General features: G+C 39.2%; 2 protein-coding genes across 2 annotated transcripts; both read left to right on the top strand.

The window, feature by feature from the left end:
- The first annotated feature begins 2425 nt into the window (after positions 1–2425).
- On the top strand, positions 2426–13489 carry LOC138593874 (glucagon-like peptide 2 receptor). Its single transcript, XM_069664958.1, has 13 exons — positions 2426–2515; positions 4701–4797; positions 4876–4980; positions 8545–8666; positions 8768–8874; positions 9911–10067; positions 10147–10306; positions 11433–11493; positions 11574–11640; positions 12025–12113; positions 12435–12573; positions 12656–12697; positions 13121–13489. The coding sequence occupies exons 1-13, from the start codon at positions 2426–2428 to the stop codon at positions 13487–13489; spliced, it is 1605 nt and encodes a 534-aa protein (XP_069521059.1).
- Positions 13490–17260: 3771 nt separating this feature from the next.
- pts (6-pyruvoyltetrahydropterin synthase) lies at positions 17261–21799 on the top strand. The gene is made up of 6 exons (XM_069664935.1): positions 17261–17368; positions 18424–18503; positions 18615–18637; positions 19736–19792; positions 21264–21334; positions 21420–21799. Exons 1-6 carry the CDS (start codon positions 17304–17306, stop codon positions 21541–21543), a joined length of 420 nt encoding a protein of 139 aa, XP_069521036.1. The 5' UTR covers positions 17261–17303; the 3' UTR covers positions 21544–21799.
- Positions 21800–22556: the final 757 nt, after the last annotated feature.

Raw genomic sequence — 22556 nt, 5'->3', positions numbered from 1 at the left:
GGAACCACTGCAGGATGCTGAACCAGCTAAGACGCGTCTTGAAGAAGCCCGGGCGTTCTGACTGCTCCAACAACCTCGACCCTACATCACCTGAAACTCCTAAAATTGGAAATGTATTTCAGCTTTATTGTGAACGTCTGATGATGAACATTTATTGCAGAGCTATGCACGTGTAAAACAGATGAGTTTATTAGCTTGTAGCACTGCAGCACTGTAAATAAAACAAAGCTAAAGAACTAGTTTGAACTAAAACAAGTTTCCGAGCTGCCTTTTGTAAACGACTCTTCTTCTTCACCCTCGGATGCTTTGAATCATCCTGTTGTGTGTCGCTCTTCTGGTTTTATACCCGTCACACGATATAAACGTCATCACAGCGCGTGCTCGCTCGCTGTGAATGTTCCTGAGTATAACCTGCTGCCTTCTGGCCGTTTTCAGGATTGCAGAGAATGTGTGAAAGAGGCTCTAGAGACAGACAACAGCTGTGGCCCAACATATCCCATGATGCACTGTGCGCCAATTCAAACGAAATGGTGGACTTTTACGCAACTGAGGAATACACTTTAAAATGTAAACGTTTTTGGTTTCAACTCAGTCGAAGAGCTAGTGTGTTTAAGAAAACGAAAGGGCCTTTGAAAAAAATGATCTTTAACATTATAGGTTCACTACTCGCCATTAGTTTTGCTAGCTAGTTAGCCCACTAGCTACCTGTTGCTAGGCGACAGGAGTGGCGTTTGGTGACGCAAGGATAGACCAGACTGTCTTATTTCAGTTCGGCTTTAACGTCTACGCAGGCTCTGAATGGAGCATGCTCCGTGGACCTCCTCCTTCGAAGGCTGCAGCCCGTGGATTGGGACACAGCTAACCTTTCACGCTCACATTCACACCTATGGGACATTTTAGAGTCACCAATTAAACCAACGTTAGACTCCACAGTGGCACTCGTGACCGAACCTGGAGGCAGCAGCGCTCATCACTGCAGCCACTTTCTGTCATGTCAACTTATAATAATTTATTTACACTGGCTTAAAAAAGGAAACAAAAAATCAATTCAGTAATTTTTCTGACTTTCTTTGAGGCCATGAACAGTCAGTAATGTGTTTCTTTGTCTGCAGACTTTTTTAGATAAACTAATACTCACATAAGCCTTTTATTAAACTCCAACAGAAGAAGAGATGCAAACACATTTTTAAACCAATTAAAGAAGTCTATATTCAGCACTACTGTTCACAAGCTGTCCTTCTTTAGTTTCACATTTCTCACATATTGTGTCAGTTTGAGAATATGCCTGTCTCTGCTATCAAGTGCCTGTGGTGCTTATTTATTTGCTTGCTTGTTTTGTCCGTTTATTTTGCCTGTTTGATTTGTTCTCCTGTTTCTTCTTTCACTGTACGGCACTTTCAGCCTCTCCGTTTGTATGAAAGATATTTAAATACAAAGTTTTATTCATGTTATTAATACTTTGATTTGTTACAATAAAAACATGCCTCACTACCAAACCTTCAGAGGTGTACCTGAAACATGCTGAGTTCCTCCTCATGCAGCCGGTCTGTCTCCATCTGCTCTCCTGTTTGGCTTCAGTGCTCTAAGTTTACATTAGATCTCCATTAGTGTCAGAGAGGCTGCTGATGCTCAGTTACTGTGAGAGAGCTGAGCAGGAGGGGGGGCACTGTCTTTACTCTGCCTATAGTACAGGTGGTATCCTGCTATGTGTGTGTGTGTGTGTGTGTGTGTGTGTGTGTGTGTTTGTGTGTGTGTGTGTGTGTGTGTGTGTGTGTGTGTGTGTGTGTGTGTGTGTGTGTTGATTTAGACCGGGGCAATTTGTCCATTCGCTCTGCTGTGATCACTTTTCCTGGACAACAAAGTTAGTCGAGTTATGCCGCTGCTCCCCCGGGTCTTATCTTTATTGGTTAGTGGGGGAGGACAGGGGGAGGACAGGGTGGGAGAGGCGATCTCTGGGTGAGGACCCACAGGCACTCACACACAGACCCACCTCCTGCACAGCCTGAGAGGTCTGCATGGACCGGAGGTCTTCAGCTGAGGACAAGGAGTTCTTCACCCGGGATTACCCTCCAACAAATATCATCAGCTCAGAGATCAGCTCCTTGACAGAGTCGTGAAGTAGTTTTGATTTTTTGGAAACTTCTGGAAGATCACAAGGAAATTAAGGGATTTTGCATCAACAATCACCAACTGGAGATCATTCTTCAAATTCACCCAACAAGGTCTGAATACACCTTTCAGGAGCTACCTGCGAGTTCAAATCAACCTGAAGTGTTCTGGCGAGGTGAGGAAAGCCGTGCGGAGCAGACGTGCAGAGATCACAAGGATGAGTGAGAGGCCTTGCAGGTGGGGGGGCCAGGTATGAGGTGGCAGACGTGCTGAGGAACCACAAACCAGCTGATTTTCAATGTAAACACACAGCACCATGCAGACCCTGCTGCCCACCTGGCACCAGAACACCTGGACCACAGCGGGACACACGATCCTGCTCCTCTTTCTCATCTTCAGCCAGCAGGTAAATTCATATACAAACACAAGGCCTCTCAGTTAACTGACTCTATAGTGTTGCTTAGTGTTTGCTGTAGACAGACTAATGCTACAGTGTCAAACGTTTCTTCATGTTAAACTTCTCCATCTGACTGTGTGAGGAGATGTAACAGCAAAGACACGGCTGACTGTAGAAGATTACAATATATCTTAAATTAGTAGTTTTTTACATGGAGTTTGGCCTGCAGGCGGTCCAATTCTTAGATGCATGTTTGCAGTATTTGCTCCTGAAATCGTCCCCTGAAAGTCTCAGTTTAGTAACATTCACGAGGAAACAACCTGATGAGGATTTTCTCAAGGGAAGAAGTAAAAAAGCTGAGAAATAATTATAAAACAAATAACATCATTGCACAAACGCACTTTGATATTTAACACAATATGCCAAAGAATTATTAAGGAAGGTCAGAGTCTTCACCCGGATCTGAAGCAGGTTCATTCTAAGAAAGGAGAAACAGGGAGGTGCAGGAGACAGCAGGTCTGAACGGGGTGTTGACAGGTCAAACCTCAGCGGGTTGCATCATTTGTCATCAGGCTCACTGGACAAACTTCTGTGTCGCAGGTGTTTCAGGCAGCCAAAGGACTCAGAGAGGTTTCAGAGTGCAGCTGCTCTCACTGAGGTGTAAAGATTGGAAGTGTTTAGTCGAGATAGGAAAGACCTCGGTCCTGAATTAAACATGATGTCAGCTGTGTCTGTGGTTTGTCCCTTAAATAAAGAGATGATTCACAAAATGGCATCAAAGTGAGGAAGGACCATAATCAGTGACTGAGTGTTGATGAATGTCAAAGCTGTCAGAGTCCTAAACCGCCTGACTGTTCTCATGTTTTAAACATCAGGTGTGTGTTCGCTGCAGGCTGATAAATATTCTTTATCAATTACAGACTACAAGAATATTCCCTCTATCAGTGTGGTTGTTCTTATTACATACTGCCACCTAGAGGGCAAATTCAAGAACTGCAATAACAATGTCACAAAATCCAATCAGAGGCTGCAGACAGGAAATAATCTGACACTTACATCTGTTAAAAGACACATTTTCACCATTAACTTGTCATTAACATGCTTGTTAGTTCTATACTGGCATATCACCTTATTAATACGTTCTTTTACATGCATTTTGGTTTTAATATTCTTTCTTAGGTAGTAGTACCACATCACATTAAATATGATAAGATATGATGGAACTTTATTAATCCTGCATAAACTCTGGAGCTACCAGCGAGAAGACGACAGCAGAGCATCGAATAAAGTGAAATATAAAACATGAAGTGTTTAAGGCTTAAATGCAAAGAAAGTGTCCTCCATCCATTATCTACACGGCTTATCCTGTTCAGGGTGTCCCAGCTGTCATTGGTCAATCAAAGGGCTGACACACAGAGACAGACAACCTTTCACGCTCACACTCACACAGATAATTTAGAGTCACCAGTGAACCTAACGAGCATGTCTTTGGACTGTGGGAGGAAGCCAGAGTACCCGGAGGGAACCCACGCATGCACGGGGAGAACATGCAGACTCCACACAGAAAGGCCCACTACGTCTGAAGCGGGACTCGAACCAGGAACCTTCTACCTGTGAGGTGACAGTGCTAACCACTGCACCACCGTGCAGCCAGAAACAGTGTCTTATAGAATGAAAACAGAAGTACAATAGGTGAAGAACAAAAGAATGTTAAATACAAAAGTAGTTACAGCTTGGCAGTGATAATGAGAGGTAATAAAATACTTATACAGCTGTGGCTCAGAGGTACAGTTGGTCGTCTTAATAGGAAGGTTGAAGGTTCGATCCCTGACTGCTACAATAACATGTCAAAGTGTCCTTATGCAAGACACTGAACCCCAAAGTCCTCCCAAAGGCATGACCATCAGGTTTATGAAGGTCCATATCTCCTGATTGGAGATTGGCACTTAGGCCTCGGCCATCAGAGTGTGAATGTGACATGTAGTGAAGAAGTGCTTTGTGTAGCCGGAAGATTAGAAAAGAGATGTATGCAGTCCATTTACCGTTCATACCACTTACCACTTACATGATATTACACGTAATTGTACATAGATGTTGATGAAAAGCAATATTACACATGACAGTGAAAGTAAAAATAATATTGCACATAGTTCACACTGTAAACTTTTCAGTTTCTTTTTAAATCTCTGTGCAGGTCACGGGCTCTGTGCTTGAACGTCTGATCGCTGAGCGGACTGAATATTTGGAAAACTGCAACAAATCTCTGTCAGCAAGCGCTCCGTCACATACTGGTGAGTCTCCTGTCAATTGTTTAAATGTTAAATATCTTCTATTGTTATTATAAAATCCTCATGATTCTTGTTTTTCAGGAATTTACTGTAGAGGGACGTTTGACATGTTTGTCTGTTGGCCTCATTCACCTCCTGGAAACGTGTCTGTGCCCTGTCCTTCTTACTTACCCTGGATCACTGAAGGTAGTGTTACAAATCACTCTAGAAACATAAATATGAACTCACAAATCAAGAAATTCATCACAGTCACAGAGTGAATCATGAGACTGATGTTACAGCACATCACTGGATCACATTAAATGCTTAAACGTTTGACTACACAGTCATGCTTTAAATCTGAAACAGCAGTCGGCGATTGGCCATGCCAGCAGCAATTATTAAGAAGAACTCAATCTAATGTACTGTCTCTGATGAGTCTTTAGCAATGTAATTCTCTAGAGAAAAACAATCGCTGGTTGAGAACTGATGTTAAAAACTAACGTTAAAGCTGTCAAACTAAACTTTAGTTAGGAACAGGCCCAGAGACTTATTTTAGATAACAAAAATATTCCCTAGTGTGGCTGGTTCTTCAGTCCAATATTGCACATAAAAGTGATAGCAAAAGTAATATTGCTCATAATGATTGTAATATTGCTCATAATGATTGCAAAAGTAATATTGCTCATAAATAATAAAATAATATTTCACATAAAAGTGATAGTAAAGTAATATTGCACATGATAGTGATAGTAAGTTATATTGCACATAACAGTTAAAGTAAAAGTAATATTGCACATGAATGTGATAGTAAAGGTAATACTGCACATGAAAGTGACAGTAAGTTATATTGCACATAATAGTTAAAGTAAAAGTAATATTGCACAAAATAGTTTAAGTTAAAGTATTACTGCACATGAAAGTGACAGTAAAAGTAATATTGCACATGAAAGTGATAGTAAAAGTAGCATTGCATATGAAAGTGATAGTAAAAGTTATATTGCACATGATAGTGAAAGTTATATTGCACATGGTAGTTAAAGTAATTGCACATCATAGTGAAAGTAAAAGTAATATTGCACATTATAGTGAAAGTAAAATTAATGTTGCACATCATAGTGAAAGTAAAATTAATATTGTACATCATAGTGAAAGTAAAAGCAGCCAAATGTTGCACATCATAGTGAAAGTAAAATTAATATTGCACATCATAGTGAAAGTAAAAGTAATATTGCATGTCATAGTGAAAGTAAAAGTAATATTGCACATCATAGTGAAAGTAAAAGTAATATTTCACATGGTAGGGAAAGTAGAAGTACTATTGCACATAGTGAAATAAAATTACTATTGCACATCATAGTGAAAGTAAAAGTAATATTGCACATGAACATGATACTTAAAGTAATATTGCACATGATAGTGAAAGTAAAAGTTATATTACACATAATATGAAAGTAAAAGTAATATTTCACATGGTAGTAAAAGTAATATTGCACAAAATAGTAAAAGTAAAAGTAATATTGCACATCATAGTGAAAGTAAAAGTATCCATATATTGCACATCATAGTGAAAGTAAAAGTAGCCAAATGTTGCACATCATAGTGAAAGTAAAATTAATATTGCACCATCATAGTGAAAGTAAAAGCCGCCAAATGTTGCACATCATAGTGAAAGTAAAAGTAATATTTCACATGGGAGTGAAATTAAAAGTAATATTGCACATCATAGTGAAAGTAAAAGTAATATTGCACATCATAGTGAAAGTAAAAGTAATATTGCACACAATAGTGAAATTAAAAGTAATATTGCACATCATAGTGAAAGTAAAAGTAATATTGCAAATGATAGTGAAAGTAAAAGTAATATTGCACATCATAGTGAAAATAAAAGTATCCCTATATTGCACATCATCATGGAAGTAAAAATATCTTATATTGCACATCATAGTGAAAGTAAAAGTAATATTGCACATCATAGTGAAAGTAAAAGTAGCCGAATGTTGCACATCATAGTGAAAGTAAAAGTATCCTTATATTGCACATCATAGTGAAAGTAAAAGTAGCCGAATGTTGCACATCACAGTGAAAGTAAAATTAATATTGCACATCATAGTGAAAGTAAAAGCAGCCAAATGTTGCACATCATAGTGAAAGTAAAATTAATATTGCACATCATAGTGAAAGTAAAAGCAGCCGAATGTTGCACATCATAGTTAAAGTAAAAGTATCCTCATATTGCACATCATTGTGAAAGTAAAAGTATCCTTATATTGCACATCATAGTGAAAGTAAAAGTATCCTTGTGTTGCACATCATAGTGAAAGTAAAAGTATCCTTATATTGCACTTCATAGTGAAAGTAAAAGTAGCCGAATGTTGCACATCATAGTGATAGTAAAATTAATATTGCACATCATAGTGAAAGTAAAAGCAGCCAAATGTTGCACATCATAGTGAAAGTAAAATTAATATTGCACATCATAGTGAAAGTAAAATTAATATTGCACATCATAGTGAAAGTAAAAGTCATATTTCACATGGGAGTGAAAGTAAAAGTAATATTTCACATGGGAGCGAATTTAAAAGTAATATTGCACATTATAGTGAAACTAAAAGTAATATTGTACATGATCGTGAAAGTAAAAGTAATATTGTACATGATCGTGAAAGTAAAAGTAATATTGCACCTAATAGTGAAATTAAAAGTAAGATTGCACATCATAGTGAAAGTAAATGTAATATTGCACATCATAGTGAAAGTAAAAGTTACATTGCACATCATAGTGAAAGCAAATGTAATATTGCACATCGTAGTGAAAGTAAAATTAATATTGCACATCATAGTGAAAGTAAAAGCAGCCAAGTGTTGCACATCATAGTGAAAGTAAAAGCAGCCAAATGTTGCACATCATAGTGAAAGTAAAAGTAATATTTCACATGGGAGTGAAAGTAAAAGTAATATTTCACATGGGAGTGAACTTAAAAGTAATATTGCACATCATAGTGAAAGTAAAAGTAATATTGTACATGATTATGAAAGTAAAAGTAATATTGCACATAATAGTGAAATTACAAGTAATATTGCACATCATCAGTAAATGTAATATTGCATATCATAGTGAAAGTAAAAGTAACATTGCACATCATAGTGAAAGTAAAAGTAATATTTCACATGGTAGTGAGAGCAAAATTGGTTAAACACACCCACATAATGTGACATCAACAATGACACAAATAGGCAGGGGCTAAGTCACCTGTGCGACTAACGCATGTGCGTTTCACATGCACACAAACAGACGTACAATTGTACCACTGACATTCTTCTCACAGTATTTCACTATAGAAGTCTATGAGAAAATGGTCCTCCTCCTCTCCTGATTTATTCCCTCAGTAAACATGTTCCTAATGAGTTTATGGTCTCAATTTGTAGTTTCAAGTCTTCTTCAACACAGCATGCTGTTCATTTAGTCACTGATGCTCCCATTTAGAGTCACACAGACCAGAAAGGGGGGAGGGTTTAGGGCGGGGCTACCTGTGACTGACAACCTGCTACAAAGGCGATGAAAAATGTCTGTTTCAGCTGGCACTGTTTTGTTTTCATACCAGACTTCAGCTGTTCCTAAAAGAGCCTACATGATCATTTATTATCACGAACAAGCTCTAATACATCTCTTCCTTTGGGAAGCAAAGAGAGCGTATTATTTAGTAGTATAATAATGTAAAAAAAGAAAGAAGCACATTAAATATTGGTTCATTTTTCATGAACCTGCAGAGTCCTCGAGGAGGGCTCACAGAGAGTGTCTGGAGGACGGGAGCTGGAGGCAGAGGGGGAACTCCTCCGAGGTGTGGAGGGACAACGAGGAGTGTCAGGAGGCGCTGTACTTCAAAGACAAGGTGAGGAGGCTGAAACATTTACCTGCCATTTGTTGTGTTGTGTTGTGTTGTCTCCGTCACTTTTGTTGTCACTTCACTTGTTCATGTGTGTGTGTTTCCAGGAGGATGAGATGCACCGTCAGACGGCCCTCAGGCTCATCTCTGTGATCGGTTACTCTCTGTCTCTGTCCTCCCTCACGCTGGCCGTCCTCCTGATGGGCATGCTGAGGTCAGTGAAGAGGGGACAGGGGTTTGTGATGCTCAGAGAAAAGTGAACATTTTAAATGGAGATAAAGGGATAAAGATAAAGTTCTGATTAACTCTTAGATATTCGGAAGTCTTTGCTGAAATAATGTGAGAAATGGTGACAACAAACACGAACATTCAGGTGATCAGACAGGATGGAAACAAGTCAAAGACAGGTTTTTCGTCGTGCCTAATTGGCGACACTAACAAGTTTGGCGGCTAAGCTAGCCAGCTAGCGCTATGTTAAAATACTGATTGGCATGAGTTTTTTGTTTTACACAATTTAAATCAGATATTTATTTGTGGTGAGTTAAAGTGCAGTGAACTATGTTTTGTCTCATATCTTCATATCTCATGTTGCATTTCTTTATAGTCCTGCCAGCGTTCAAAACTTCACTTTGATCCTTTAGTAGTTGAAAACGATGTTTCAGCCTTTAGAATGATTAAATATGTTTCTAGGCCGCAGAAGGAAGTTATTCCCAAAATCAAGTTTAAAACGGTCTCATAGAAATCATCATAGCTAGAGCATCACTTATATAACCTTTAGGTCTGCAGATTTTAGGGATATGAAACATTTGCGACACAAATATAAACATCAGCACTTATAAAGGGGACTCAGTGCTTCTCTTGAAGAGTTCTGAGGGTTAAAACTGTGTCATTGTTGGATATTTAAATGGGAGAGTAAACAGTACTTAAGTCTCCATTGCTGAAGCTACACTGTCAGTTAAACAGCCCTCCACTTCTCATGAAGCAGCATCTATTAATCATCCTGATAGACGATCAATAAGACATGGGCTCATGGTCACACAGAGTGAAGATGAGGAGGCTTAAAGAGATGTTTAGAGGAAGATCAGTCATTACTAATGACATTATAAAGAGCGGAACATTTCCTGTAGTTTCATGTACGTACATCACTTTTCACTCGCTCTTAAACGGTGACGCGTGCTCTCATTAATGCTTTCATAATCGCACAGGACGTATGGATCAATGCCTCTGATAGTTCCTGTATCTGCTTACAGGAAGCTGCACTGCACCAGGAACTACATCCACATGAACCTGTTTGTGTCGTTCATCCTGAGAGCCGTGGCTGTCATCTCCAAAGAGATCATCTTATACGTCATGTACTCCAACCTGCCCAAAGACGACCCGGGCTGGAACTCCTACTCCAGATCTGCAGTACGTTGGACTTTCACAGCAAATCACCTGTCAATGAACAAAACTGTTTTTATTCATACTAATGTCATATTTCCAACAGATAGCGCTGATGTGTAAGTTCTCCAAAGTGTGCATGGAGTACTTTGTGGCATGTAACTACTTCTGGCTCCTGGTGGAGGCTGTCTTCCTCCACACGCTGCTCTTCACTGCCGTGCTGACGAAGAGACGACTGCTGAAGAAATACATGCTGCTGGGATGGGGTAAACTGTGTGTGTGTGTGTGTGTGTGTGTGTGTGTGGGTGTGTCAGGAGGAATAAGGGTACAGTTTTTAAAGCCTTTCACAGGGCGTGTAGTGTATGTGTGTTTCTGCAGTCTTTAAAGTTGGTGACGCAAGCAAAGAGTATTTGAGTCTGACATTGAAAGATAAGGAATACTTGTTACTGTTTGAGTACTGTGTGCTTAAAGGGCCTCACAGGTGCAGTTTGAACCTAAAGCTTGAGTTAACAAAGAAAGGAAAAAGAGAGGCTTTATTCAGGATACCAGCAGGTGTATATCCTGACTAGTACGCTCAAAGAGTGATGGAATAACCAACAAACTGAACTTTCATTATCAGCAAAACCCGACAATAAACTGGCATGTTCCACTTGGCATTACTGCACATCGAACAAAGCTACATGACATTGTGTCGTAAAGCCAGTGTCAAAATTACATCTTATCAGAAATGGCCACACCAAACCCCATTCAAAAAACAGTCATTTTGAAGTAGTGTTCTTGTCGTCTTGCAGACAGACCTGACAAAGCATGGACTCAGACTTTCTACAAACCTGCACCATGATGTTGATATTTCAGCGTCCTTTCAGCCTGTTTATTGTCATTAAATCTCAGTAACATCTGTTTATGTTGGGTTTATTTTGGCCGCTGTACTTGCACGAGTAACCTGACGCGAATACTCGTGTAGCTTTTAATCTGAAATCAGGTTCTACACATAATGACAAACAGAACCAGGACCTGACTAGGAATCAGTTGGCTTGAATGTAACACAAAGGTTGCACCAATTTTTAAAGAATTGATCTTATTTCAAAGCTGCTGTAATCAAACATAAAGTCTGCACAATAAAGCCTTACGAATAATCACATCATCTTTACTGTCCCTGAAGGGAAGTTGCAGCCATATAAACATTAAAATACATGAATACAAGGAAACATGATGAGAACAGGACGCAGAGAGCATGTGCAACTATTATCAGACATCAGAAGGAAAATGTCTCACCTAATAATCTCATAATCAAACAAGTCATGTGATATTAGATTACATTTCATTCTCAGAAGTTGATAAGAATGACATCTTTATGTGACAACTTTTATTTATTGTTCTTATCGTCTTCAGGCACCCCCGTCCTGTTTGTGACTCCGTGGACTGTGGTAAAGATTCTGTATGAAAACACAGAGTGAGTGTTTCAATACAAACTTTAACTGTTATAATAAAATGATCCCTATTGTTTGACTCTTAAACCTCTTTGCTCCTCAGATGCTGGTCGATAGTGAACCAATGGTTCTGGTGGATCATCAGAGGTCCCATCACTTTATCAGTGCTGGTGAGAATGTGATGTTCACGTGAGCAACATCGTGCTGTTTCTGATTTCACGCTGAGTTTGACGCTTCGTCTCGTGAGGACGTGATGTTCAATCTGTTGTAGACTGAGCATCACGTACGCGACTGATTCTTATTTCACAGATTAAATTCACATTTTGTGTCTGATGGAACCAGCAGTTTGAGTCTGTGCTTATAGTACAACTTGTCTCAGCAGTCATGTATTTTAATTTCACTTCTGTCTTTATTTCAGCAAATCTCAAGTCATTACAGTCAGGATTAATGAAGCACTATGAAGCCGACCTGCACATAAATCTCTGTTTGCAGACACTAAGCTCCAGTTGCTCCTCATGTATTTCCTGTAAACCTGCCCTGGATGTGTGTTGTAGGTTATTTTCTTCATATTCATAAAGATCCTGATGCTGCTGCTGTCCAAGCTGAAAGCAGACCAGGTGAAATTCACCGACTACAGATACAGGTATCTCTCCTGCCTTCACTCCTAATCTAAATGTCAGGAAACATTTTGACCTTGAGGGTTATTTCCTGAGTCTTTAAACAGAGCAGTAGTTTCCTGGTATAACATTTAAATGTTAATCAGACTGTTCAGCACAAACTCAAATGTCAGCTCAGTACAAACGTCCCCTCAGGGGTGACTCTGGTGCAGACTTTAACACAGCGTCTTTCTCCTCTTTGTCCTCCTGCCGTCTGATGCTTCAGTATAAACTTTCTATGTTCACTGTGTGTGTGTGTGTGTGTGTGTGTGTGTGTGTGTGTGTGTGTGTGTGTGCGTCCTCCTCAGCCTGGCCCGAGCCACCCTGGTTCTGATTCCTCTGCTGGGGATCCACGAGGTCGTCTTCACCGTGCTGATCGATGAATGTGTGGAGGGCAGCAGCCGCTACGCCCGGAACTTCATCAACCTCACCCTCAGCTCCTTTCAGGTAACACCTGACACATTAACTACATGTACCTGACACAGAAGCAGGTTTACACGGACCATGACGTGCTGTCTTCCTCTTTCAGGGCTTCTTGGTTGCTGTGCTGTACTGTTTTGCTAACGGAGAGGTATGTTTCTTATTCTTGTTTTAGGGAAATTGCTGCCTTGTAACAAATTACCTGTATTACATCTTGAATCACAGTTAATTAATTACATGTAAACTTAGCTCTGCAGTTCGGACCACAAAATCCACTCCCACATACCTCACGTCTCATGTTTAACTTAGCCCGTATGTTAAAGGCTCAGCTCCAAACAGCAGACAGGTGGAGCATTGAGCAGCTAAAGAGTCTTTTCTAAGGAGCTGCTGGAGAAAAGAAGCTGTAAACCTTCACAAACAGCACACACAAGCACAGCGAGCATTTAGCAGCTTGATATTTAAGAGTTGGAGACTAAAACACTTTCATTAGATGTTACCCTGATGCATATCTCCATTATCTATTTATACATGTGTTGGTTTAACTGGTGACACTTTTCTTTACATGGTGATTCAGGTCCAGGCCGAGCTGAAGAAGCGCTGGCAGCTCTTCCTGTTTACAAACCACTTCCAGGTCAGGAGCTGCTTCCACAGCGTCCCCCTCAAACAGCTGTGGAAGTGCACCCGAACGCATCGCCCACACTGCTCCCGGCAGAGCGACTCCTATGACGAGGGCGGGACGTCCACAACCAACCCACACCTGCTTCAGGTGGCTGTACACGGAGGAGGAGGGGGACTGGGACCAGGAGAGGTCAAAGGTCAGGGGCTCAAGGGCTGCGACACGGCAGGGCTGGACTTCCTCACCAGGAAGAGTCTGTCGAGTAGTGACGGAGAGATGACGCTCGGAGAGACCATGGAGGAGATCCTGGAGGAGAGCCAGTTCTGATTTTTCCCCTGACGTGGACGTGTGTGTGCTGACAAACGGGGGACGTCAACCGGGGAACAAATCATCTTCAGTTCCATCGTTCAAGCTGGATAATTAACTGAGCTAAGGTGGCGGCAATCCAAGGGACCAGGTGTCCCAAAAGCAGAGGTGGACCATTCTTTACTCAAGCAGAGGTACAGATACGCATGTAAAAGTACTTTTTGAACCTGCGTCACGCAGCGACTGTGCAGCGTCCAGGCTGTGAAACGTCCTCACAGTATAAAGTAAGACGTGTCTCTCTGAAGGATGTTTCTAGTGGCTGTTTCTGTGCTAAGCTAAGTGAAGCTAACCTCATAGCTGGAGACTATTAAACTGAAACCACTCCAGTGTGTAAATCAGTTGGATGGGGAATGTCTTGCTGCTGGTCGTCGGCCATGTTGGCTGCTTGACTTTCATCCATGTGGCCGAGAAGAACGGGACTCACAACACTCACAGTTACACAGGACTTAAAGGAATTAACTTGGTCTCCTGAAAACTGATCTCTAACATGAAACAAGCTGCTTACTCCTTGTTGTTCTCTTCATAGATGAGATGTTTTCGTTCCATCAGCTCCTGTCTGAAGGCTGTAAGTGTAAATTAAAGAGGGCGGTGCCACACGGCTGATGTCACACCGTCCTCTGGCTTACTTACTGTCAGGATGGTTAGCTTCTGGTCACTTTGAGTTCCCCGTCATAGTTTAGCAAAAATTTAAATAAGCTAAATTTTCTGCAGAACAAGAAAATGTCTCTTAAAGGGGCCGTGTCTTTTAAAAGGATATTCTCATATTTTCATGGGCTTCACATGTTTGCGTGTTTATTGTTCACAGTGAAAAAGTGAAAACTGCATAATTCCGTGTTTTTCCAGAATCACATTTTTAAAAAGGTCGCCTTCTGAACGTTCAGAACAGCTGCAGGTTTCTACGTAGAACTTTGCTTTCACTGAAATCAACCAATCGTCATTCACCGTCATTCACCTGAGGCTGCCTTCTGCACGAGCTTGTAGTCAAGTTGTTGAGAAGATTTCAGCTCATCATTCTGATACCTGCTGGTGATTCTTGCTCGTACATATAAGGCTGAATAATCAATCCTAGAGCAGCCATGTTTACTACAACTTTGGAGTGACAGTGCAGTGTGGCCGCTCCCCCACATTGGGGAGGGGCTACTCGGTCACTCCAAATACTGTCAGCCAATCATGGCTAAGGTCTGACCTTCTTTGTTTCAGGAGGAAGGAGAGGCTCCGAAAAATAATTTTGAAAATTATTCAAAAACACGTTCGAATAATAGAAAATTGAACGCAGAGCTAAAATAACCCACTGATGTCTTAAACTAGTGCAACTAGATTAAAAAGCATTTCTCTGATTCAGAGAAAAGATTTCAGAATTATTTCTAAAAACAGGACAATGTGATTCATTTAGCTCCCTGTTATATTGAAATCATCATAAATAAATCTGAAACCAAACATATTGTTGTTAAAATAAGTGATCCTGACGAGATCAGTTTACTCTCCGAGACTGACAATAAAATCCATTTCTTCTTCTTTAAATGTTCTCTTTTAGTCCTGCCTGGCCATGTGTTGTCTACTGTGTGCACTGTACTTATAGGTCCTATGAGGTGATGTTATTACTTCCATGCACTTCCTGTTGAGTCATGGTGGTCATCAACCTTGGAGAAAAACTATGAGTAGTTATTAAGTAATGCAGAGAAAAGCAGTCTGATTAAAGGCAGAAAGGTGTTCATAGAAATCAGTGGGTCTTTTAGGTACACAAACGGGCAGCACAGGGTCACCTGACTTTACCAGGAAGTGACATATTTCCAGGAGGCTCACAGTTTGTAGGATCTTGAGGAGGAACATGGAGACAGCAGGGTAACTTTGACCTGAAATCACCAGAATGTATTTTAAATATTCTGTAGATATAAACTGTATTTAATCAGTTGTAACATAAAACAAACTGACTGTTAATAACATGTGTACTGTTCAGGAAGTTACAAATGGAAAGTTCCTGCTTGTTCCACTAATCAAATCATTCCTTAACAAACACTAACAGTATAAGCATAAATGACTTACATACATTACATTCCTATAAAGTTCACTCTGTGTGTCTGTGCGTCCAGTAAACATCAGTGAACCTCATTAATGCAGCAGCAGTGTTGAACATATTAACATATTACAGTTTATTTACCATGTCATCGTGTCAGTTATAAACATCCATGTGACTCAACATCTGGATTGACTGTGAATATATATATACAGTGTATTTGTCGTGTGACTGTGAATAATGTAAAGGCTCTTTGTGCAGCAGGTGCGACATGTTTTTTATTCTGATGAAGCTTTAAATGTATCAGAGGTGTTGTTGTACACATGATGTGTTCATGTACACTCAAAATAATGTACCTGCACAGATTAAACAAATGGTAAACAGTCGGTGCTGTATCTTTATTTTCCTCTGACTTTTATGAACCTAACAGCAGCTAAACTCTGTGATTGAGTTTATTTAACTAAACTACTGGCTACATGGCTGCTCAAACAGTAATCTTGTTTTAATTTGTCCAGGTGCATCACTTAAAAACAGGTACGGCCTGTTTCCTCCTGCTCAGTGGTTTAGCAAATATATAAAATGCTATAATGCAAGTGTCACAAAACTTTCCCAGACACTGCAAGTAACCCAAACACTGAATGTGTTTGTCCCTTATAAATCTTATAGAACAGCTGCTTCTGCTTCAAAGTGCTCTGCTGGAACATGAAGGCACACAAAGAAGCCAGTGTGCACACATTTATGTATTGCTTGGCAAAGGCCCAGTGCCAGTCAAGTTGTGGAATTAGTTTTGTGGGCATATTGTTTATTTAAGATCCAGTTTTGAAATCGGTGAAAAAACTCTGTTCTCCATGTTATTGTTGTTGTGCTGCATTTAAAGCACGTTAATACTCTGTTTTTTAAAGTGCTTAAAATAAAGTTATTATTTTAAGAAATCTGTTGTTACTTATGACTGTTCACTACAATAAATTGTTGTAGATCTGTGGTATAAAGCAATATTACATGAGAGGGAGTGCTGTTATACTGAACATCAGAACACTGTGATTAAATTGTTACACAGCGACGTTCATCTGAGAGTTAATATCTCTGACCGGATCACAGCCGTGCTGATATTCAGTACAACAGCACCCCCTCTCATGCAGTGATGTTTCATTTTTAATATGCCAGCATCTCATGGTGTCTCTGGTGTTTCATTTAGGAGAATGAGCTGTAACTTTAAAATTCTCTGAGCACAAAATTCAATTTGAAACGCATTTCCTAAAGTGCAGCTTCACTGGTTTTACAGCAGTCAGATAGTCGGTGCTCTAAGTTTGCAGACACGTTTTGAAAAACTGTTTCGCCTAACAGAATATGTAAATAAAGTGTTACTTTGTGTTTGTTTATGGTTTGAGAACAGTTTGCTTTGATGGTTGTTTGTATTTGTGACAGTATATGTTGGTAGGATGAAAGTTAAAATTTTTTTATAATAGTTATTATAAAAAGAATGTAATTGTTATTGTGTCCTTTACAACTGATGCTGTGTACTCACATTATACACAAGAAAGAACATTTGTAACGTAATGTAACAGCGTGTTCGGTTCACTCTGCGGGGATCCGTTATGAATCAGGGCCATGTGAGAGTATTTACGCCCTGATCTCAGCCAATCACCGGGCCGCGTGAGTCACGGGGGGCGGAGCTTTAGCGGCGCTCTTCTTCATCCTCTCTCCTTCCGTCTCTCCGTTCTCTCATCATCATCATCCCCTGTCCCTCTCCAGGTGCTGATCATGGCGGAGCGGATCGGATACATCACCCGTGTGCAGAGCTTCAGCGCGTGTCACCGACTCCACAGGTAGTCTGCCTCCGCCGGTTAAAACAGACCGTTATAGAGCCTCTGATACCGGAAGCCGGCAGCGTTTATCTCACTGATGTGTGCCGATAGAAGCTAGGAGCGGAGTTTTTACTTATTATAAAATGCTGTAAATGTTTGAGTACTTGTTTCAGAGACGGATGATAAATGTTCGACAGACAGTCTCGAGCTGTCGACCAGCGGTCCATTTAACACGGTTTATCCGCCCCACCGCGCACACAGAGCGGGGTAAACGTTAGCGACACTGCTGCTCGTTTTCTTCTGTGTTTAGTAATGAATACAATCTAATGAAGCGTCACTTTCGTTTGATCTAAATCAAATCAAATCAAATATGATTATTACTGCGCAAGCGCCGGTGCTGCCTTCAGGTGCTGTCGTAACGAAGAGCGTTGAATGAATGGGCTGTACTTTTCTGTAAGCTATAACCGACCACACAGACGGTGGTCCAAATGTTAGTGTAAATCATGTTTCATAGAAGATTTTAGGGATTAAAAGGTCTATGACTAATGTGCTAACTATATGTGTAAATGCAGATTCTGTGTGCATGATCTTAAAGCTAAAGCTGTAAATATACACACTTAACTATACTCAGTTGTAAATATTGTTTTTATAGGCTACAGAAGTACAAACAGCATTTCTTGAATAATTGATTATATCTTAAAAATAATGAAAGGTCATATTAAAGCCACAAAATGTTGACAAATATCCATCAAAAGTTCTCAGTTTAAGGTGATTTCTCTAAATGTCTCTTTTTTTTTTTAAACCCAAAAATATTCAGTTTAAAATGAAATTAAACTGAGAAAATGAGAACCAGAGAAGGGTCAAAGATTCTGACGTATTACATGTGAATTTTGTTTTATTGAGTCATTGTTTCATCAATCCTCGTTTTCCAACTATTTCCGTTGTGTACCTGAAGGCAGCATGTGTGTCAATATATCCTTGACACAGTTTGATGTTTGACTTGTGAAATTCAGCTCCTCTAACATGGTCTTAGACACCCTGTGCAGCAGGTTTAATATTACCTGAACTCCTTTCAGCGTTCACCTGAGTGACGAGGAGAACAGAAGGGTTTATGGGAAATGCAACAACCCAAACGGTCATGGACACAACTACAAAGGTGTGTTACAGTCTTACATAAACCCCTCTGTTATACAACATATTGCATTTAACATGTGAGAACACTGTTTTAGTCCTCTCTTTCATTCAATGCTCTTGTTTCTGTCCACAGTGGAGGTGACAGTACGAGGGAAGGTGAGTATCGATCAAAGATCACTGGACTTTATTCTGAGGCATTTTAACACCAGCGTCGTCACCAGCTGGTTAACCTTTGTGGCCTTTTGACGTTTAAGTGACTTGAAGTCCATCCTTCCATTTTCATTCAGTGTGGTATTATTTTGAGGATGATAATAATCTTTTTAGTATCTGATATAATAATAATATATGTGTATGTATACATATACATATATATATATATGTGTGTGTGTGTGTGTGTGTGTATAATGATATAATAATATCATCATATATATATATGTATATATATATGTATATATATGTGTATATATATATGTATATATATGTGTATATATATATACACATACATATATATATATATATATATATATATATATATATATATATATATATATATATATATATATATAATGATATAATAATATCATTATATATATGTATATAATGATATTATATCAATCATAGTTGAATATGTAAAGAGTTCAGTGGTAAATACCTGAATCTCCCCACCATAAGTTTATTGTGGAGTACAGAAAAAGATTCAGGCCAGTTATGGAAAATGTATTTGATTTAAAAGTTTAAAGTTAGATATCTGCCTTTTAAACAACACAATTTAAATAAATATTTATACAGTAGATATATTTTAAATGTGTTTTTGCATAAGAAAAAAGTCAGAATTCTTCCTGTTTTACTTTTTATTTTAAGTTAGAGTTAAGTTAGTTTTAGTTATGTTTTGCATATTAATTCAGAATTGTGACTTAAGTTTGGTTTACTTGGAATTTTTATCTCTGCAAAAAAAGTAATTATTCCAAGAATAAAGTCAAAATTTTAACTTTTTTTTACTACAAATGTATTAATTTTTCTTAATTTCTTACAATAATCAAGAATTTTCAAAATAAAGTCAGACTAACCATGTTACAAATTCATTTCAAAACATTACATTTAAAAACTTCTGAGTTAGAATTCAGAATTCAATCATTCAGTTGAGGTTTTGCATGTAAATCAATTGAAGCTAGAAGCCCTGTTTACATACTGTAGGTGTATTTATGTAAGAAAGAGAAACTGTATGTTTAACCTTCCTCCTGTTTGTGTCCACAGATCGATCCTCGCACCGGGATGGTCATGAACCTGACAGACCTGAAGAGATGCATCGAGGTGAGAGAGAAACTCTGTGGGAAGTTGTGGGCTTCACACACTGATTGACATTATTACCTGCTAAAGTTTCAATGGCTGATATGTTAGCAAAAAGTCCTCATCCAGTAGACACGTAGCAACTTTAGCATTCAGTTAAAGTTCTGTCTCTAGCAACTCAGCAACTGAAACACCAGTTGTCAGGGAGTATCTTTAGCTCTTTAAATGCTCCACTATGAGTTAGTTTCTTACTATTATGTTTGCTGGGCAGGAAGTACACAGTTTGTTCTTTATAAGCTTTTTAGAGTGGCTGCTTGCTGCAGTTGGAAACAGGTTGATGAGAGATGTGAGAAGTTATGGACCTTAGAGTAAAAACAGTGAACTAAAAGTAGCTGGAACACTGTGAGTCAGAGCTGCAGAGTCACCCCGGACTTCCACTGGTCGCGTGTCCGTTGCGTAACAGCTGCGCTGCGGTTTGTGTGTGAGATAATACGACGTGCTATAAAAACAATTGAGGCTATTGTTCCCAACTGAAGGGTGGACTTGCTTGAGTTGTCTCTTTTTTGAGATGTTTTCAGCTTCTAACATGGGTAAGTTACCTAGTCATAAACAAATGCGCTTAATTAACTTTATTGATGTAGTAAAGTGAAATACGACCACCCATGACTATGGCATCGATATAACAAATAGTCAGACTTCAGACAGACGTCTAAATTCATCCCTTTCACAAAGCAGTTTAGTACTTCACTATCTTAAGCAGGACTATGGTGCACTGAATTCTGGGTAAATGAAGACTTTTTTCAAAACAAAAACACTGGCCGACCGAGTAACCGCATCTAACCGCTGAAGTCCGTTTACCCTAACAGAAAATGTTTGTCTGTTGGAGGAATTTAACAGTTTTAAGGGCATTTTACTTGGAAAATTCAGCCACGAGTGTGACAACAACAACAACAACAACAACAACAACAAAAAACAACCTGCTGTGGAAAAAACTATTGCAGCAACAGTAAACAGTGTTAATCCGACCATTGAAAGGACCATCATAGACGTTCAAAATTTGGTGTTACTGGTCAGCAGGTGTCACTGATTGTTACCATGGTAACATGGCTCTTAAGGTGGTGATCCACGTATCAACTTTTACATCAACATCAACGGACAACGTCAATGTTCAATGTTGACTGTACACTTTTATATTGAAAAAGGTCAACCTCCTCTGATCTAGAAATGTCAGATCAGCAGCGACCCCTTGTGGTCAACATACAGAATTACATCAGAAATGCTCCAATCACAGCCCAGATGGCCAAAGATGGCTGTGGTGCACAGGGGACTGCAAACTGTCAGTGGGGCATCAGTATTACTTAATCCTGTCAAAAAGGAGTCAAATTAAAATCATAATAGCAAGAGTCTAACTTCCATCACTTTTATATTCAGATTTTTGGGATATGAAGAGAAAAAGTGACGTCACAATAGCTAAATGATTGATTCCCTACCACAGGAGGTCATCATGGACCCTCTGGACCATAAAAACCTGGATAGAGACGTCCCGTACTTTGCCAGTGTAGTCAGGTGAGTCTCTTCTTCCACAGCTTTTCTAAAGACTGATTTTATTAATGAATGCTGATGACTTCTTTGTTTCTCTCATATCCTTCAGCACGACGGAGAACGTGGCTGTCTACATCTGGGACCACATGGTGAAGGTCCTCCCTCCGAGCCTGCTCTACGAGATCAAGATTCACGAGACGGATAAAAACATTGTTATATATCGAGGAGAGTAGACAACCTGTACAGGTGTTATTAGTTAGATATTCAGACTCACTCAGGTTTATGAAGGCTGATGATGACATTACACTAGAGACCAAAGATTTTCAGTATTCATTATTCAAACTGTGTTGTATTAAAAGATGAAAACATGATGTGGAGCAGTGGTTTTCAACTAAAGGTTGTCTTAGTTACAGCGCTCTTTAAAGTCTGTTTTTAAAGCTTATAAAGACTAACCTGACTCCGATCACTCATGTGTCTGCAGGATGTCAACAGGAGAACCAAAGAGTGAAATGTTTCTTTGTTTTGTTTTATTCTAATTTCAAAGAAATTAAGGAATTCAAATACTGAAACAGTTCAGTTTTTTCCTCCTTTGAATTTTATTGTCGGTCAGTTTTAGTTTTCATCATTAATTCTTCATACATCTCTTACTGTCAATCTACCATCAAACTACCTAGAGGATGGGAGACAGCATTACTGTACAGGGTGTTTACATAAGCACACGCACGCACACACACACTGTGAACTATCAAACAGTGACATCTAGTGGTCCAAAACAGAACTTCTCTCAGCTTTTCATATTTAATCAGATTGTTTCTTATGATAAAAGCAAAGGATGTTTTTATTAAAACTAATTAGCTTATTATTTGTTGGAAAACACTAACCGTTATTTATAGAGAACTTTTCAAAATCCAAGTTAAAACTGCTTCACAAAGGCTGTAAAAAAAAAAAGGTCAGAAAAGTCAGAAAATCATCACGTTTTAAAGAAAATACAGAGCAGGCGACGAAAAGGATGTGGAAATGTTTTAGATAAGGTCAAATACAGTGAAAACAGAAGAAAAGAGCTCTGCCTCAGGATCACAATCAATCAGGGTTCCCGCGGGGTCTTAAAAGTCTTTTAAAAAGTCTTACATTTAATATTCTCAAAAAAGGCCTTTAAAAGTTTTACATCTGGTTTGAAAAGTTTTACATTTCTTTTATGTAAGTATTTTCTTCTGGTCTTGCGTAGGACTAAATAAATACCATAACG

The sequence above is a fragment of the Semicossyphus pulcher genome, unplaced genomic scaffold, assembly GCF_022749685.1.
Source record: "Semicossyphus pulcher isolate SPU_LCO1_2020_fin unplaced genomic scaffold, fSemPul1.0.p SCAF_16, whole genome shotgun sequence".
Taxonomy (NCBI): Eukaryota; Metazoa; Chordata; class Actinopteri; order Labriformes; family Labridae; genus Semicossyphus; species Semicossyphus pulcher.
Note: the sequence above shows the minus strand (reverse complement) of the source record. Positions and strands in the feature narration are given on the sequence as shown.